This window comes from Propithecus coquereli, unplaced genomic scaffold (genome assembly GCF_000956105.1).
Source record: "Propithecus coquereli isolate 6110/MARCELLA unplaced genomic scaffold, Pcoq_1.0 Scaffold73, whole genome shotgun sequence".
NCBI classification, from domain to species: Eukaryota; Metazoa; Chordata; class Mammalia; order Primates; family Indriidae; genus Propithecus; species Propithecus coquereli.
In genome coordinates, this window is record NW_012153396.1 from 2223603 (window position 1) to 2243779 (window position 20177).

Here is a 20177-nt window from a genome sequence, read left to right on the forward strand (position 1 = left end):
GAAGCTGAACGGTGGAAGGGGGCTGTCCGGGAGCTGCCTTGGCCTGGATGGGCTCATTTGGGACTGGAGCATATGGCTGAGCACGGGACACAGAACTACAGAGTTCGAGCCAAAGGCTTGGATCTGCTCATCTGAGCCAGGGGTCTATGGTAGCCCTGCAAGGTCTCAGAGGTGGCTGGAGGGAGCCAGAGATCCAGGCAGCTGGTTGTCCAGGCTGTTGGGGGCCTGAGGAGTGGCCCAGAGGTGGCAAAGGAGAAAGGAGAGGACCAGCCAGGGAGGAGAAAGGTGGGCAGTTTCTGAGAAGAGGGTGGAACAAAGGAAGCAGGATAGGAGGTAAAGTGGCAGGGCCAGAGCTGTGTGGCTCTTTCTGAGAGGGCCCCACAGGAGCATGTGGTGCAGCCGTGGTCACCTGCCCCTCGGCACGCTGCAAGGCAGGCCGGCAGTGGCTGTGGGGCCGCTGCAATGCAGTTACTCCAGCCTGGTCCCTGAAAGGCTGGAGAGGTAGAGTGGAGGAGAGACCAAGCAGAAGGGAAGGAGCTCCCCACCTCTGGCAGGTTCCAGATTAGAGACCCTTCCACCCGGAGCCCTTGGCCACTTCACTCTGGACTTCCTGCTCTGCCTGCCCTCAGTCCTGTCCAAACTGCAGTGATCTCCCTCTGCAGCAAACCGGGAAGAGGGCAAGCCAGAGGGCAGGACTGACAGCTCCTGGTAGGGCTGTGGGGCAGGACAGCAGGCTGGGAGGGGACCTGTATTCACCTTGCAGGCACAGCAGTGTCAAGAAATTGGGAGCTGGGTGTGGTGGTGCACACTTGTGGTCCCAGCTACTTGGGAGGCTGAGGCAGGAGAATCACTTGAGCCCAGGAGTTCAACACCAGCCTGGGCAACATAGTGAGACCCCATCTTGAAAAAAAAAAAGAAATCAGATAGAGGATGGATTGGAGAGGACTGGGAGAGAGAGGAGGGGGTGGAAAGGGAGAACAAAAGTGGCTCCAGAGCTTGAGCAAATAGGAGTGAGCCCTGGGAGCAGTTTTCCCTGCCCCTGATGCTGGGTCGGGGGGCCTTTGCTGGACCCAGCTGCCCCGCCCACCCCTGGCAGACAGGTTAAGGAAGCTGGAGGAGATCGGGAGCCTGCTGGCAGTATCTGGCTGGACAACCATTCTGCCTCTTATCTTGTGAGCTTTCATCCTAATTCTAAAGGGCAAGCAGTAGGGCCTGCTTTGGTGTGTTGTCCCAAGAGAAGTTGATTATGTGTTGGGAGGTTCTGTGTGGCTCTGCTTTGGAAAGAGTGTGTGTGCTAGTGGCATCTACCTAAGCCTGGCATCCATGCCCTTGGAAGCTGTCTAAATGGCCCTGGCATCCCAGGGAGCTCTCCAAAGGAGTAGTCTTGTCAAACTGGGAGCTGGTGGTTTGCTACGCAGAAGGCTTCCGGCTAAAGGAACTGTTTGGTCCCAGAATGAAAGTCCCTGCCATCGCTTGGATGACCTGTATGTTTGCGATGTTAGCAAATGTTCTCCAGAGAGCACAGGGTTGAATGGACAGTAGATGTCCTACTGGATCAATGACAGGGGGTCCTGAAAGGTACACAAAGGGTCCTGACACATTTGATCTGTGTGCATGCACGTGTCTTGGGATGCAAACACTTGTGACCAGCGTGCATTTGCTCTCCTGGAGGTGAGTGTGTCAAGTTTGTGATGGCGGGGTTGTGGGTGCATGTAATGTTGTGCCAGGAGAACTGGTAGCAGTTGCTTTGTTTGTGTCTGCTGACGTCCTCAAAGGGAGCGTGTGTTTGGGTAGGAACGAAGGCCAAGATAGTTATCTCCTTTCATCATCTGCAGAGTGGGCGCCTCCCCTCCCTCTCCCCAGTCCCTTACTCATTTTCCTCTTTCTCTTCCTCCTCATCGTTACCTGGTACTCAGTATGGGTTAGCTGGTTTGGGTTAGGAGGCCAATCTCAGTAGACTCTAATTGAAGAGTGAAGAGAATGTGATAAGATAAGGAAGGCCATCCTTCCTCCAGGGACCAATAGAGGTTTCATGTTCCCCTCTCTTCACTTCTCCATGGAACTGACACTAGGGCAGGCAGCATTCCGACTGTGACTGTCTGGTGTCGGGGAGAGCCAGAGGGAAGGCAGTATGTCCAGGGTTGGGACTTGGGTTCCTTACGCTGTCACTGTGGTCCTGGGAGGGAAAGCCTAACAGAGTCCAGATGCGAGAGGAAAAAGGGTAGCAGACAGACAGCAGAAGACAGGAAGAGAGAAGTGGGAGCCGGACAGGATTGACACTGACCGGCCCCAGCTAAGGCCTGGTTTTTGACCACGGGCATGGACTATGTTGGGGAAGGGGTATCTTTTTTAATTCGGGAAGAGGTTCTGAAGCCTTTTGGCCAGTCTATGGGGCTGAGCACTCAGCTTTCTGCAGAGGGTACAACCCTGATCCGGGTCCAGCTCCTCCTGGAAACATCCTCATTCTTGACCCCCTGCCCTCCCACCCAGCATGTGCACATCTGCCTCTGCCCCACCCTCTCTTCCCTGAACTTGGCTCTGAGGACCAAGGATCCCCTGGCCCCAAGGAGACAGCCTGGAAGGCCACACAGACTCCGCAGGAAATGGCCTCCCAGGGTGGGTACAAAAAAGTTGAGAGAAATTCATTTAATGGCCAGTGGCTGCTTAGAAAAGGCGATCCCAGCATACGAATGTGATAAATGTTAACTGAGCATTAATCGCATTAAAGAGGGCCCTATAAACTTTTCATTTCTAATTAAATTCGTCCAGTGATGCTGCCCAAGCGAGTACTCTGGGCCTTTGTTTATGTGGAAAATTAAAATGCAAATACAATGGGATTTATTTCCGGGAGTGGAGTGATGGGCTAGTGCCTCTGGCTACCTGTCTCCAGGCCTGTCAGGCCAAGTCACTGCTTCTTTGGAGGTACTGTCCCCCGTGCGACAGATTCTTATGTGAAGGGAGAGCCAGAGTTCAAGGTCGAGTAGAGTTAGCAGTGGGGAGAAGATGTGGAAAGAATTAAAGAGGAGAAAAGAAATAGATGACCCAGGAACACAGGGAGGCATTGTCTTGGTTCCCCACCCGTCCTCTCTACCAACTCACACCTCTAGACCCCCCAAACCCTACTTGTGAATAATGTCACTGCAAGCGTCCTCTGCAGCTCTGAGATGAAGGGAGTTATAGGGGGGCAGATTTGGAAGAAGCAGCTCTGCCAGGCATATGTAGGCCCGCTCCTGAAAGAACTAAGTGGCCATCAGCAGGAAAGGCCCAGAGCTTGGATTTATCTCCAGTAGTTTGAGGGTCAGCTGCTGTTCATGTCACAGTTTCACTGGGCTCTTCCTGCCAGTGCCAAGCGGCATTGACATGGGGCAGCAGAGCACAAACCGAGGAGGACATTGTGCATGCACGCCTGCACGCACGCAGCCTTATTCACAGAGGGAGAGCCGGTTGCTCGTAAGAATAAACAAATGTCTCTAGCAAGGAGGCCTTTAGAGCCATGATCCCTTTGATAAAAACGGTAGCCCTAAATGCTATCGAATGGAACGATCCAAAAAAGTTCCTATTTACGCAAACATAAATTAAGTTGAGGGAAGAGAAAGCCTGGGTAAGAAAAATCATTTGGGTATATCACTTAGCAACACTGAAAGATAGCTGTGCTGCTCTATGGATAAGGAAGTTGTAAATAGCATTAAAAAGTAGAGAGGGAAAGGAAAGGGAGGTAGGAGGGATGATAAAAGGCAGAGCACTAAATCACAAATAGGGGCACTCGTACAAAGTCACAAACCAGCTTTATGCCAAGCTTTGCAAAATCTACAGCTTGAACTGGCAATACGTGGAGATACTAAATGCACAGGCGCGCAGGCATCCGGAGGGTGTCAGTATGGAGAGGGTGGATTGGTCGCGCCGTGGACAAGCTGCTCTCTGTGCTGGACTCTGGGATTGATCCATCAGCTCTGCTGTGCAGGGATCTGATTGGGTACAGCTCTGTAGACAATCAAGGATACAGCTGTATGAGGTTTTTAAAGGTCTGTAAGCACATGAGTCTCTTGCGAGCTGGATCCATGTTCTAATGTATCTCCGAGGTAGCAACCCATTCCCGGAACGCCCTCTGCTTGACTGGTTTTGTTGAATAGCTACCACCCCCTGTCCTCTTTCATCTGTATCATTCTGGGTTATTCTTTTCCTCTTTAGCGTTCACTTATGTCTCTTGGAAATGCATGAGCAATCGCTGATAAACAGGTTAATGACTGTGGCAACTCCCAAATATCTGGGTGAAAATCAAAAACTTTGGTCAATCATCTATAAATGTTGTCGATATGGTGTCAAAGATCTGGCGATTTAGAAACGTCCACATAATTGATTGAATTTCTCAGTTTTTATCCAGGCACAGAATCAGCACATTGGGAAACACCTGTTTTTGGAGAATAATATTCCAGGAAACACAGGGTCATGGAATACTCAATGCATCTTTGATACATTGAGTCTGATTTCTGGTTTGAAGGGAGGCTGGGCTGGGCCCTAAGTCAGGTGAAGAGCTGATGGTTAGAGCAGTTAGTATCGGAATGAGCACAGCTGGTGAGCACTTTCCTCCCCTTGAAAATTGGTCAGGAGGTCAGATCACTCTGTTCAAATAAGCTTATGTTGTCTGTCAGTCCTGGCTTCCATAAGGGAGTCCACGTTGCCATCTTAAGGAAGAATATCAGGTTCTTAATAGACACGCCCTTTTAGTCATTTATTTTTTCATTCATCTGTTCAGAAAACCCTTACTAAATACCTATTATATGCCAGGCAATTCACATAAAACTGTGTGGCGTAGTGCAAGGGCTCTGTGGAGGCACTGCCATCATGTGAAGCTAGCTTCGCTCCTCCTTGCTATAGGAATATTAGGGGCCAATTCCATATTCTCTCTGAACCTCCGTTTCCTCACTCGTGTAATGTGGGGATAATCACGTAGCACTCTCATAGGTTCTCGTGAGGGTTAAATGAACTAATCCACATGAACCTGCTTAGAATTGCACCTGGCAAGTATTAAGTGCTCAATAAATGCTAGTTATTATTGCAATCTATGTCAATGTGTGTGCATTCCGGTTTGTGTATGTACCAACACTGAAATCTTTTGAAATAAAAAAAGCTTGAAGAGCCAAAAGGATATTCTGTGAACAGGATTGTGTATCATGAATGCCAGGGAGAATTATGGTCCTGTGTAAGCCCAGCTGGATTTAGGAAGAGGGCCTGCTCAGTGTATTTCCAGGAAAAACAAAAACCCTGTATGACTCAGTTATCTAACCATTCAACAGAATTAGTCTGATAATTGCACCTTTTGTCCACTTTGTTTGAGAGCCCAGCCTCTGTGGTTTTGTGTGTGTGTGTGTGTGTGTGTGTGTGTGTGTACTTTGTATAACCGCATACTCCTTCTCTGGGATGAGCCTGCTATTGCTTGAGGAGTTGAAGGTTGGCATTTTCTGGGCTTCATGGCATTTTCGTGGTTGTGGTGCTTTGCATTTCGTAGTTTTTTTTTAAAGAAAAAACTGAAATGGTAGGGAAAAAAAATCTTTATTTGACGTGTTTGAAGGGTTCCTCTGATTCTTAAATGTCATGAAAAGGAGAGGAAAGGAAGGTAAACAGGAAGAGGAGGGGAACAGAGGAGAGAAAATGGAGATAAAACAAAGGATGAAGAAAGGGGAGAGAGGGAAGTGAGCAAATATTTGGCAAATGCAAACCAAATCTGTCTACTATTGTCTGACATATCTGGATATTCCAGGGAAGCATGGGAGTTTGACAGTCACTGCAGTTATTTCTATTGCTAAGAGGTAAAAGATTTTTGAAAAATTTTTCAGGAAAAAAATTTACTTTGGGCTTAATCTATTCGGTGCAATGGTTCAAAGTAACTGAACAACTGCAAATTCTTTCATTTATTCTTTGCCTGACAACAGCAAAGATGATAACCAAAGTTTCTCAAACTCACCTCACAATGACGTGTTTCCCATCTTTATGGGAAGTCCCAAGGAATGAGGCCAAGATGCAATCCCATTCTTGCCTCAGCTTCTCCCTGCCCCTTTGGCTTAGTTGGGTAACCGAGTTCAGCTCAACGGACTTCCCTAAGATCCACACCGAAATGCTCTCACAGTCACTTACCTGCTACCTTGCATACCCCTTCCTTAGTTCTCAAATTTAATACCTAGCTTCCACTATTCCTCATTTATACCTATTAGTTAGTAAATGTCCTGATTTTTTTAAATTAGAAAGTTAATTTTTTTTAATGAGCTAAATTTGAATCTTAAGAGCTCAATTATCCTTAAAATTTTTAGTAAGTATAAAACATGTTGAGGGCTGCCATCTTCCTTTCTGCCTCTTCATCACTGCAGGGCTGGATGCTGCCCTCTGCGTGGAGGTGGGCAGTCGTGAGCTGTTTCAATCCAACCCCTGCCACTGCCCAAATGGGCTAGAAGGCCAAGGAGAGAATTACCCTCTGCCTCTGTGCCACCTGACTGCAGTTTTTGCACATTTCTGCTCAAAACACACAAACACACCTTGATTTATCTCAGGATTTTATATACATTAGCACACATGTATACATGTTTGTACACATGCACAGGCCAATCTTATGGCTGCTTTACTCAGTAAGCCCTTATACTCATCATCATCATCATAATAGCCAACAAGTGTTTACTGCAGTAGGACTGTTATACGCATGTTACATGTATTAATTGATTTAAGCACCATAAACAACCCCATAGGGCTTTGTAGGATTGTTTATGGATGAAGTAACTGGAGTACAGGGAAGTTAAATAACTTGCTCATGGTCACAGGCTAAGTAGCACAACTAGGATTTGAACCCATGAAGTACTGGCTCTAAAACCCATGTGATTATCCACTATGCCATACTTCATACGTACTTTGAATCAAAGAAGTGCAGTGTGGGTAATCTCTTGGGGAACTCTGTATTTTGCAGTCTCATGCCCAGCTATATATTCACGCACTTACTTGCAAGCTCAGAACAAGGACCTGCTCCCCAGTAGATGGTCACGCACATTACGTGTCCCCTACTGTTCCATGGTGTGTGTCCCTCAGTGCAGGCCACTGCTAAGCCACGTCATCTGGGGATACTAGGAAGGAAGACAATGCTGATGGCCAGGGCCACAGAGTGGAGCAGAATGGAGATTCTTGGAACTAGAGTTCCTGTTGTTATTCCCATTGGGACTGGGAAGTTTACTCCCATCCATCCTCCTCCAGCTCCAGCATGGATCTAGACTCAACAGGCATAGGGTTTGGCCCAGGGGCTTAAGTCTCCAAATCAGGCAGATGCAGGGAGGGTGGTACCAGGACCTGCGCCGGTCTGGAGAAGCCAGAACTATTCAGTGGAGCAGGGGCAGCTTGCTTCCAAGAAGACTAGAACTGTATATTTAATAATCAAAAAGAGATTTGTCCTGCATCTCTAGAATCTTCCTTCTGAAAAGCAGCAGTGCAAATGACTGGCCCAGCATAAGCTTAAAAAGCTAAAGAATGGGCCCTCTCACCCACCACCACACCACGAAGGCAATTAAAGCAATTACCGAATCATATACCACCACCCAGATCCAACATCATTACTCAACCCACATCACCAAGGAGATATCCATTAACCTAATCTCTGAGACATACATTAGGGAAAAAAAGATGCTGATATGATCAATGAACACAATAATTCAAAGCAGAGACATAGATGCTGCCACCAAACAATACTCAAATTCCTCTAACCCAGTGTTACACACAGTGCAGTCACCTCGATACAATACCACAAAACACCAAGTAACAAACCTTAAGCCAGCTGCCGGCATGTGCGGACACAATGCAATACGTGGTAACACACAGCACAATTCAAACTCTCCATCCCATGGACACACTCATACACAAAGGCCGAAATCGTGTGGCCACTTGAGCGATAGTAAACATCGGTCAGACGCACACAGAAATAGAACCAGCAGTGCAGCATTCAACCCTTCTGCACACCCAGCAGAAAATGGTCACAGCTGCAGTCCTCCCAAGCACAGTGCAGCCTGCCAGAAAGCAGCAGCACCATCCCATTTCTCCAGCAGGTGGATGTGTCCAGACCATCACCTCCAATAAGGCCTCCGGGCTCTCGTTGCTAGTAAGAGAGTAAACTGTCCCCTGAGCCTGTTTCTGGAGACAGGACAATTCAGTTCTGTCCTGGTTGGGGTTTAATAAGACTTTGCTGTTTCTGAAAATGACAGAGCACTAGGGGTGGAGGGAAAGGCAGAGGGGGGAGCTCTCCAAGCTGGGTGCAGGAATTCCCCTTCCTCTACTGAGCCCTGCCTTCTGTGGCCATTCCAGAACCAAAGCCCTCTTGCTGGGTGTTCACTGAGTATCGATTCAGTCTGCAAGCAATTTTAATATTTCTTCAGGGACTTTCCAGCAACAGCACAAGTCATTAATTCACCCTCCCAAATTGCTTATTCAATAGCAGGAACATGGCTCCTGAATAAAGTCCCAGAATTTATGTGACTCGCACGAGTCAGGAGGTCAAACAACTGTTATGGAGCGAAGTTAAAAATCCAAATAAAATATTGACACTCTTTTGGGGAGGGGGAAGGAGGGAAGCAAAGGTATTTAAAATAGGTTTTTTGTTGCAATGCCCCCAGGATAAAGAATGGAAGGAGACTGAAGACAAGTTGGAGTTTATAAAATCAATGGAATTTATTGCGTATCTACTTGGCATTTAATAATTCTCTCATTTCCACGTCCTCCCACCCCCACCCCATGCTGGCCACAGACCGAGAGATACACAGGTCTACAAATGCACATTTATGCACATCAATACTGGAGCGTGGACCAATATAAAAACACAATTGTGATTTGAGAATCTCAGACACCCTGGGAAGGGAACAATGATGGTTGTGGAGTCTCACTGTGGCTTATGTATTTGACAGAAAGCAGCATAACTTGGCAGATGTTCATGAAGTAGGTTTTGATAAATATATCCACTATTATAAATCTTGGATCAATGCATTGAGGCAGACATGAATATAAAGATACACTAATCAGAGAAACAGATTCTCAAAAATATAGAAGCAGAAACATATTTATATGTAGTATCATCATGCAATCATGTAAGTGATTTGGAAATTAGAATGATGAAAAGAATTGAGAAAATCTGACCACAAAACCTACCAGTGCATATAAAATACACTGAAACCTGTAGCTACTTAATCTAAAATTGTGGTTCGTTCATAACACAGACGTAATGCTTATCAAATACAACTACGGCACATGCACGAGGAAGGATAAGCATGTTTAGAATCACAGCCACATGAAATCTCTGTTAATTGTCTACATATACATTCACCCAGTTGTCCAAATCATGGATGTGAAAAGACTAAAGGAAAAATTTGTTCATGTCCAAATAGTTAATAAATGCAAAGAAATATTAATATACAAAATTTCCAGAAGATGTTGTATGGTTCAGTCTACAGACATTGAAGTTACAGGCCTGGATCCACAGTCTGCCTCTGAGGATATTAAGCCTGTGTCCTTGGGCAAGTTTAGCCTCTCTGTTGTCTCTTAGGTAAAATAGAGAGGATGACTATTTGACAGAGTGCTAGAATCTGAATGAGAAAATGCATTATGACAATGCCTGTTTTATAGTGAATATGAAATAAATGATAGTTATTGCTTTTACTATTATTATATTTAGCTCTTCTATTCAGGCCTAACCTCTCATTAGATTCTACCAGCTGTTCTTGATAGGACTGACTCATTCCCCCCAGCGGTTAGCAGCATGACTTCTGGAGTAAGATACCCAGATTTAGATTTAAATTCTGGCTCAGTTACTTAACAGCTGTGTGACTTTAAGCAAGTTACCTAACCTCTCCGAGCCTCAGCTTATACATCTATAGAATAGGGATAATAATATTCATAGGTAATTGTGAGAATCAAATTAAATAATCCATGTAAATTGCTTTGTGCAGTACCTGGTACATAGTAGGCGTATGTTGACCTACTATGTTCTTTAAGATTAAGTTATTATTGATAATAATAATATTCATTTGTTATTCAACAAATAGTGATTAAGTACTTACATTATGCCAGGCATTGTTGCTAGGTGCTGGAAAGACAGTGGTGAGAAAAATAGGCATGAAAGCCCTGGTAGAGCTCAGAGTCCAGGAGAGGACTCAATGTGAATTGAGTAAGCAAGAAAACAAGGTTTCACTCTGTGCTAGACCCTGAGAGGAAGTGGGGAACAGAGAGAAATAGATTGGAAAGCCAGGCTAAAGCCAGATTGGGGAAGATTTTTTTTTTTTTTTGAGACAGAGTCTCACTTTGTTGCCCAGGCTAGAGTGAGTGCCGTGGTGTCAGCCTAGCTCACAGCAACGTCAGACTCCTGGGCTCAAGCAATCCTACTGCCTCAGCCTCCCAAGTAGCTGGGACTACAGGCATGCGCCACCATGCCCGGCTAATTTTTTTTTTTTCTATATATTTGTTTAGCTGTCCGATTAATTTCTTTCTATTTTTGGTAGAAACGGGGTCTCGCTCTTGCTCAGATCTGGTCTCGAACTCCTGAGCTCAAACAATCCGCCCGCCTCGGCCTCCCAGAGTGCTAGGATTACAGGCGTGAGCCACCGCGCCCGGCCTCAGATTGGGGAAGATTTTGAAGGCCAGGCTGAGGAATTCGCATTTATCTTGTAGGTAATAGGAAGCAATTGTAGGGTTTAGCCCCATCACATTCTTTCAGGAGACAGAGAGAGACTAATGGATTGTTTTTGAATACTGGAGTGGCTAGGTGAGAGGTGGGAGGGCTAGAGGCAGGGAGACCAGGCAGTTACTAGAAGGCCCCATGTCTGCCGCTGCTGAGGTATGGACCCCTCCAGGATTCCTTCTGCTCACAGAGGGAGGTGGGCTTGCCTGTGGTGGGACAGGGAGGACAGACAGGTGCAGAGTCTGGCAATGAATCTATAGAAGCACCCCATTCCCCTTACGTCAGGCAGTCTTCGAGCCTCTTGAGCTTTCCAAGCAGGCCTGAGGGGTGGACAGCTGGTAGACCCCAGCTCTAGCCAGAAGCCCTGATAGATGAGGGCAGGGCCAATGGCGAGAAGAGCTAGTCTGGTCACGCTCTGGGCTTGGCATGCACCGCAGACTGGTTTCCAAATGGTTAGTTAAACACATTGCCCCTTAATTTTTAAACCTATGCATATCTTGAAGTTAAATCAATCCATATGCTTACCATTCATCATATAAACCACCACTATTGCCCCCTTGGGCCAGCCCCATGGCCCATCTAGCCTGGTAAATTATCTCTGGCCTGGGCTCTCAGGGACACGTGGTAGAAGGATGATCACCCTCAATGCCAGTCTTACAAGGCTAAGTTGATGCAGAAACTATGCCTGTATCTAAGGAACCCGCTGCGAATTTATCATCCAAGAATGTACCAAAAACTGTTTTGAAATTATTTTTATTTTTCATCTGTAGTTTAGTTTTCAGAGAGGAACTGATAGCTTCTTGAATTTTGGTGACTGTGTCATTTAGAGTCAGGACTAACAGAGGGAGAGAAATGTGGATTGATAGAGGATGAGAAAGAAACTTTCTTAATTCACTAAGACTTCCTCCCAGCTCTCTCAAGGATCCTCTGTGTAACCAGAAAGACGCTTTCCTCACCCCTGGATTAAGCTAGTTTTCTCAACTATTAGAGAGTTCGGAAATTCTAATTCAGGAGGTCTGAGGAGTGACCCAGGGAATTACATTTTAGCAAGTACCCCAGGGGATTCTAATGCAGGTAGTTCAAGGACAGTAGTTCCCTCTGCAAGATTTTTTGGTAGGGCTTTCATTTCTTAGAGCTCAGTTATGACTTCTGAGAGGCAACAAAAGAGGCAGAAGCTCTTGACACATTTGGAAAGAACCCTGGTAACCTGGATCCCATGTATTCCAGCCACATCCTGCTCGAGCCAGAATGGAAGGTCTTGCCCATGGCTCTGAAGAATGGCCTGACCTCATCAGTGGCCATTCTCATGCACAGAACGGTGCCTGACATATGGTCAGTTGTCCAAACCGTAACCCGTGGTGCGTGTGAGTGAGCGTGAGCAAACAGCTCAAAGCTCTGCCCAAACTACAGCCAGAGGCCATGAAAACTGGGTGTGTGTTAAGTGCTGCAGGTCTGCCGGTAGGGGAGCCCTGTGCAGGGAGAGTAGAGGCTCTTTCCTTTGGGTTCCTGTGGGGAGGAGGAAATAAATCTCAGTTTTTCAGTTTCTGGGATATACGGAAAGGAGATTCTAGTTCCTCAGAGTTTTCAGGAGTAGGAAGCATTTTCAGGAGAGGTGAAATTCTCTGGGATGATCTATGATAACTCACTCAAGGTTCTGTTATGAAAAGTCTCCAGCTGTTTGTGTTGCTAACTTGCCTCTGGGCCAAGCCAGGGATACGTGCCTGATATCGGCAGTTCTCAAAGACTTGAATTGAAGCAATAACCTGCATCAGTTGTGCAAAATATCCTTTGCTGAAGCAAATATCATTTTGTCCTCTAGAATGATCCAGTTTATAATACCCAGGCAGCCTGACGTCCCCGGCAGAGGCCCCACCCACCACTTGTGTGGCTTAGTGGGCCAGCTAGTCTGAAACACCCTCTACCTTGGAGTTCCTTTGATTTACCCAATCAGGAAAGATTTTCCCCATACCAGGGATTAAGTATTTTCTGCAAAGACTCTAAAGTTCGCAGTGTACCCTGGGACAACTTATGCTGATTTATACATATATATAACACATACATGCAGATACTTGACATCTTGCTCCTAAAAGCAGCCTGCTCCAAGCCTGGTCATATCACTGGTTTGTTCTGACTCCTCTAGGAAGTAATTCTGTTCCTCTAGGGAAAAATTTCAAAGTTGGGAAGGAAGTCTGTCCTAGGCAGCTGGACAGGATTTCATGGGGACATACTTGGAGATGCCATGCATACTTACCATCAGCAGCTGGTTCCAGCAGGTGTTATTCCGTCTACTAATGAGGAATACTGAGGTTCAGGGGAGCCCCTTACCCTGCATTTCTTAGAACACAATAGAACAAGGAACTGGAAACAGAATTCCAGAGTTTGCATTTTGGGCTTTTGAGTCTCTCTCCACTGGAGGCCGTATAACTTAATAGTTAAGGGCATGGACCCTGGGGTTAGTCTACCTAAATTCGGATCACAGAATTGCCGTTTCTTAAATGGGTGACCTTGGGCAAATTATAATCTTCCTTATCTGTAAAATAGGTTGTTGTGAGGATTAGGGGAACTATATTTGTTTGGAGCACTTAGAACATTGCCCAGTACATAGTACATACTCAGTAGACAGTATTTTTTTGTTTTCTTGTTGTTTTTCACTGGAGTCTCTGCTGAAGAAGCATTGCTCCTAGAAATCCTGAGCAGCCTAGTCCTGAAAATGCCGCCACCTCGTTCCTTCCAAGGTGAGCTATCTGAGGTCACCTCAATGCTAACAGGACCTCTTCTTGTCTCTACCTCAGGGGGAGTTTTTGCACACCATTTATTATCATATAATATAATGCAATATAATATCATACATAACATAACATAATATGATGGGTAGGTTAACTTGGAAACCCTGAGGCAGACTGTGGATGGATGGATAGATGAATAGATACATTTGTACTAAGTATACATACATTATATCATTCTATTGATTTGTAAAAAGTTCCCGGTCTGCCTGGCTGTAATGAGATTTTTGAACTTTGCGTGGCGATCAATGAGAGGAATATTATTGGCCTGGAGAATTGATATACCTGCTCTCAGTGGCTTGTTCTGCTCCCAGGCTGCCCCGGCCCCCCAGGTGTACGATTCCAGCAGACACTTAACCTTTTTTACAGTGTCATCAGGCTAAAAGGAATCTAATAGTGACACAGGACTTGTGCTCAGCACTCTGCCACTATTGCTTTCCTGTCACAAATAATTTATAGCCTTCTATTTCCATCCCTGAGCCTGCACCCCAGCCCTGCCTCCCACTTTCCCCCAGCTCCCAGGAATCGATAAACTCACATAGCCACAGTGGGACTTCAGGGTGCCAGGAGACAGACCGACAGACAAAGAGAGGGGAGATGGAGAGAGGGACAGAGAAAGACAGAGAGGGGAGAGAGAGACTGAGAATGACACATGGAGGAAGGAATGAGAGAAGGAGGAAGAGGGAGAGAGCAGGACTAGAGAGGAGTAAAGGGCCCTGATGTTTTCCTAGAAGGTTGCAAGCTTCTCTTTCTTCATGAGTCTAACAGACTGTTAATAGAAGACGCAAGCATGGCTTTTATTCTAACTCACAGGGCCCACGAGACTGTTTAGATCTCCAAGTTGCTGGGAAGTAAAGGCCTCCTGGGGATTTAACCAACAAGGGAGTGACCTCACCACCTGCCTCATCATCTTTTCCTCCGAAGCCCTACCACACACCCCAGTATCTTTGGGGTCCTCTGTGGATCCTTCCTGCTGCCCCAGCCAGGGCCTTGTCCAGTTCCCAGTGTGTCTTCCTGAGAGTCTGATGCAACCTCTTTTGGGGTCAGACTGTGACCCTGCTGCTGCTGCTGCTGCTGCTGCTGCTGTTTCCTGTCTTCTCAGTGCTCTTGCGAGGGTCTCGGTAGCACCTGCATTGACCAGGCTGGGGCATATTGGGCAGGGAGGCCTCCTGCCTGCACCTGGCTCTAAATTGAAAACAGCAAGGCCTAGGTGTCACCCCTAGGAATAATAATACTAGTAATCATCATTATTATTATTGAGCCAACCATTGTACTAATCACTTTACATAGATTATCCTATTTAATCCTCACCACCGTCCTGTGAAGTGCATGGTAGTATTCTCTTGTTTTACAGATGAGGGAATAAGAAGCTGCCAAGGGCTTCACAGGTAGTAAGTAACAGAGCTGGGATTCAGACGGAGGCAGGCTGAGCCCAGAGCCCACACCGTTCTTCCCACTGCTATACTCACTTCCTTGTGAGTGTTAGAGACTCCAAGTGCCTGGAAGGCCCCATGCTAGGCCCAGGCCAAAGTCCTAGAGGTCCCCAGGAAAGGGTGAGCTCTCATCTGAGATGGTGCAGGAGGAAAAGCATCCAGTGAAGGGACGCGTGCTGGAAACAGAAGTGGGGAGAGGGCACCCTGGCAGGGCAATCTCTCCGTGGAAATGGGAAATGACACCTCCCACTCCGAGTAGAGCTGTGCCCTCCAGGGTCCCAACTGCACCCTCCAAGGATCCATATGTGGGGACTTGAGCTTCCAGGCCAAACTTGCCTGAGACCATGGGGGGCATAGGCGTGTCTGGCTGTCCCCTGTGAGGCCAAGAATGAAAAAGAATTGGAGAAGGAGGAGGAGGAACATGAGGAAACAGTATCAGGCAGTCATCCTAAATAACTGCTTAGCGTCATCCTTTAACCCCTGGTGAGAGTCCCCATGAGTTGCTGGATTGTTGTATGAGATGCAAGAGAGCCATGGATGACCATTAGGTTACCATAATCCCAGTTTTTAAATTCCCTGAGATCAGCTCTGGGGCCTGGCAAGTGCCCACTGCCTGGGGTCATAGGTGGACATCAAGAGCTTTAGTGACTCGAAGCAGGCACCCTGCCCAGCTCCTCCCCCACACACCACCAAGCTGCTGTCAGGGAGTAGTGATTTTCCATCTCTCGCTGCCTCAGCTAAATCTACACCAGTGGCCCAGGGGTCAGAGGCTCTGGGTAACAAAGACAGAAACTCCTCAAGCCCGTGCAGTTATCTGTCTCACCCAGCCCCAGCCCTGCAGTTCCCTGAGTCCAGAGCCCATCAGCCCTCAAGCCAGAGTCACCCACAGGCCCGGTGAGACCTCGGAAGTTTTTGCTGCAGTGAATTAGGAGCAGCTTCTCTGAGCTGCTCAGCATCTTTCTAGACTTTTCTTGTAGACAAGTCTACACTGCCCTCAGCTACTGTCTTTTCCAGGTGACCATGCTCCAAATCTTCCCCCCAACTTTTGAGAGATGACCTTACCTTCTGCTTTGCTGAGAGATAAAAGTTGTGTAAGCTCCTTTTCAAAGCTTTTGGCCACCTGAAAAATATGACATCTCGGGCTAAGACCTCCCCTCTACCCTCCAGACCATTCTTGTTCTGCCTTGCTCTCTTACCCGCGGTCCCTCAGGCAACTTCAGTCTCTCCTTCTTCACTGGTTCTTCCTCCTCAGGCTACAAACTCATCTGGATGTTTCCGACCCTAGAAAGCCTTCCCTCCACGCAGCTGCCTGTTCCACCCTCCACCCTCGACCTTCCACACTTTCTCTCCTTTCCTGGTCTACAAGCTTCTGAAGGCAATAGTCTAAGTCTACTCTCACTGCACCCTGCTCTCTTTCTTCCCTATTCACTCTCCAACCTCATCCTGTCTGGCTCCTACTCTAGACACTTTGCTGAGAATGCTCTCCTCAGGGTAACCAATGGCCACCAAAATCCCAAATTTGTGCCTTTTCATATTCCCAATTCCCTTCAGGCTTCATGTCACTATTGGCACTGTGGGTTATGTTTCTCTTGAATATTCTTGTCCATTGACTTAGGCGAAACCACCCAATCCTGGTTCTGCCATTTCCTGCATGACCAAGTCTCTGACTCCTCTGCAAGGTCAGGTTCTTTTCCCCCGTCCCTGAAGTACGTGTCCCCCAGTATCCGCTCCTTAGGTCTCTCGTCCCTTCCAACACTGCTTTCCTTGACACTCCCCTGAATCCATGTCTGCTGCGCCAGCTGACGCATGGGCATGTATGTCCACGTGGACACTCCCCGGCCATCTCAAATGTGGCGTGTCCAGGACCAATACCACTACTTTACGCCAAAACCAGCCACCTCCCTGCAGGCACATTCCCAACAGTGAGACACATCACCAAGCTTCCAGTTACACAAAACTGGGATTTTAGAGCCGTGGTCGACCCTAGCTAGTTGCCAAATCCCGGCCATCCTCCCTTTCCTGAGACCAGCTCCATGTTGTCTCATGCCCACGTGTTGCTTTACTGGGATCAGTTTGCACGTGTCCCCTCTAGTTTAGACACTGCTCATGGCTTGAGATCCTATAAACCTGGTTCCTACATGTTGGGAGAAGGATGACAAAGTAACATAAAGCATAGATTTTGGAGACTCAATTCTGACTCTGCCCCAATGTGTGGTATGATCTTGAGTGTGCTACTTAACTTCTATCAGCTTTGGTTTGCGATCTGCAAAATGAGGATAATAGTATGTGCTTTGGAAGTTGTTGTGAGAATGAACAGCAGTACATACAAGCAGCGTAAGTGGTGTATAACGTTGGCACAGAGTAGATGTTTAGTAAGTGGACAGTAGCGATGATCATCGTCACATCTGAGCCTGCAGCTTCTTTCCTCCTACTCCCTCACTTGCCCCCGCTGTGACTGCCCGGCTGGTCTAGGCACTAAGCCCTGCGACATCGTGCTTTCTGGGCTTCCCAGTTGTGCTTCCACCTTCCTCTGGCATTTGCATGTAATGCCCTCCCCTGCGCTTCTTTGTTCACCTTGGGATCATGTTATTTTTCACTGGGGAAAGAGACCCCGGAGATCCTGTAGTGCAGCCCCTTTATTTTACAGCTGAAGAAGCTGAGGCCCAGAAAAGTTGAGGGGTGAGCCCAAGGCCATGTGGCCTCTTAATGCCAAAGCCAGAAACCGGACTTAGGGCCCCTGCTGTGCAGCCCAGTGCCTCTGACATGAGCCCCTCTCTGCTTTAAAGATCGACATCAAGTTCCACCCCTGGGCGACTTCTTCCCGATCCCCCTGCCTGCAAGGGGGATGTTTCCTCCTCTGCACCCTTCTGGCACTAACCACCTGATCCCCCTGGGTGACTTGGCTTTCTCTGGGTATAAGTCTCCCCTGCCCCAGGAGGTAGGGGCTGTGTCCAGCAGGTGCTCAGTGAACACTGGCTAGAGCCAGGTGGGTTGTGGCTTGTGACTCATCTGGCTGGCTGAAGTGAACTTGGCTCACACACTCCTCTGTGGGGAGGAGCAGCGCGGTCAGAAAAGTTACTTCTGAAGTCCTCTCATTTGACCAGTGGGTGGAGGGGAGCTTCCCTCAGTCCTGGCCTCAGCTTTGGCCTTTAGCGTCACTGAGCCCCCAGCTTTTCAGGTCATTGAAAAGCAGACTTATCCCAGCCCTGGAATATTTATTTGGTCCCCTCCTCCCAGGGCATACAGGGAGGGCACCAGACTTTTCAATTAGGCTGGCAAAGACGCTGTGATCCAAGTAAGACCCTCAGAAAAGGAAGCCCTAAGCCAGCCAGTGGATGGGGACAGGGGTCTGACTTGTCTGAGGGCAGTAGACGGGCTCAAGAAGAGGTTGTTCAGGGCCTGACATCTGGCAAAGGGACCTTGTGCTATGTTGGCATCCTGGGGACAAAAGGGTTACCTGTGACCCAGCCCTTCCCTGGCTACTTCCCATTAGTTCAAGATATGGGGAAATCTCACCCACCCCACCCCGCCCCCCGACTCTGGAGGACTGTGACACGGCCCCAGTAGGAAGGCCGGCTCCAGAATGATCTCAAAACCCAGGTCTTGGTACCCGAAGGAGATGTCTGTGTGGTTGAGGCGGGAAGGTGGACAGCAAGCCACCAGGGCAGTCCCCAGCCCCAGAAAGAGAAAGGATGCTAGGCTCCACTGGCTCCGCTGCCCTGATCCTCGCTACCAAAAATCTAGCTGCAGTTTGGATGAATTCTCATGGCAGGACGGAACACAGATTGCCTCTGCCCAGGGCTGCGCTGGGTTGGATCGGCAGAGCCAACAGGAGGGAAGCCTCGTGCCTTGCAGCAGTCAGCGAGGGCAGGGGTGCGGGGAGCAGATGGACAGGGAAAGAGCTGAGGAGTCTGGGAGATGGAGAGCACCTCCGCGGGCCGGGCTGGCACTGGCCAGGGCAGGAGCAGCACGTGAAGTGTGATGCTGTTGTGATGCTGTTGCAGAATCATCCGGACCAAAGTTCAGCAGCCTTTCCACCCAACGCCGGATGGGGCTGGGACAGGAGTGACTGCCCCCGGCCACACCATCGGTAAGAGGGCTCGGGGAGGGTGGGGGGAAGTGGGTCCCACCTAGGGAAAGCCAGGAAATGCAACTCCACCCCTGGGACCTGCCCACCCTAACGAGATCCAAGGCCCACCCAGCTTCTTAGTCCCTTTCTCCCTGAGCTCCTTTCAGCTCAGGGTGTCCCTGAGAGAGACTGGTTCCCTAGGCTTTTTCTCTGCCTCCCACCCATGTCACCTCACCTCTGCCCTGCTTTAGTCAACCTCTCCTCTCCCCTCCTCTCTTCCTATCCCCTCTCCTCCCCTCCCCTGTCTGCCCCTCCCTCTCCCAATCAATGTTTCCTTTAGCATTTCTTCTTTTTCTTCTTCCTTCCTCCTCCTTCTCCATCATCTTTTGTTTTATCTGATTCCATCTCCCTTTGTGCAGCCTCTTTCTTTCACATCAACTTCCTTACTCCATCTTTGTTTAATTTTTAAAATTGTCCTTTCTCTCTCCCCTCCTCTCCTCCTCTTCCTCTCTCTGCCTTTCCCTTTCTCTCCTCCCCTCTCCTTATGAGCGGCTCTGGGCCTGTTCCACTGTCTCCCCCCTCCCTCCTCACAGCCTCTTCTCTCTCAGCCTGTCACTCTTGATCTCCCTGTCTGTCTCATCCACTCTGTCGCTCTCTGCCCTCTCTATCCTCCTTATTTATTGACCCATGCGCAGGGCCTCTGATTGACATGGGCCAGGCCTACAGGAGCACCTGCTGACACCCGCCCTGTGCCCCCGACACACACCCAGACTGTCTTCCCTTTGGCTCATGGGAAACTTGGTGCTGCTCTAGCCATAGAGGAGGCCTGGGCATTGAGGGGCTGGGTTGTGGTTAAATTTTTCCTGCTGCCCCTCTTGGCAGCTGTTCCCTTCTCTCTTGACCAGCAGGAAGTAGAAATGACTGGTCCCGGCCCTCCTGGAGTTGGCAGGAGTTGTTGTTTTCTAGGCCTGTGTTACAGTGTGTACCGGGAGGGAGGGTTAGGCCGGGCTGTACCTGAGTTGATCACCGTGGAGTGAATTAGTTCACTAGTCTGTGTCCTAAAGGGAAAATTAGGAACTTCTCAAGTGATTTCAAGACAAGAAGCAATTGGGAGAGAGAACTACACACTCCTGAGAACATCAGGACCAGCCTTGTGTCTCTTAGAGAATCAGAGACAGATCTTAGAAAGCCACGGGCTCTAA

At 48.2% G+C, this 20177-nt stretch overlaps 1 protein-coding gene across 5 annotated transcripts in view; it reads left to right on the plus strand.

Annotated features, from left to right (window-relative positions):
• Window positions 1–20177, plus strand: part of PAX2 (paired box 2) — a 79214-nt gene that overhangs the window by 13532 nt on the left and 45505 nt on the right. For all 5 annotated transcript variants that reach the window (XM_012661666.1, XM_012661667.1, XM_012661663.1 and 2 more), the window contains exon 4: window positions 18911–18996. In XM_012661666.1, the coding sequence (XP_012517120.1) occupies window positions 18911–18996 (86 nt within the window). The remainder of the gene's footprint in view (window positions 1–18910; window positions 18997–20177) is intronic.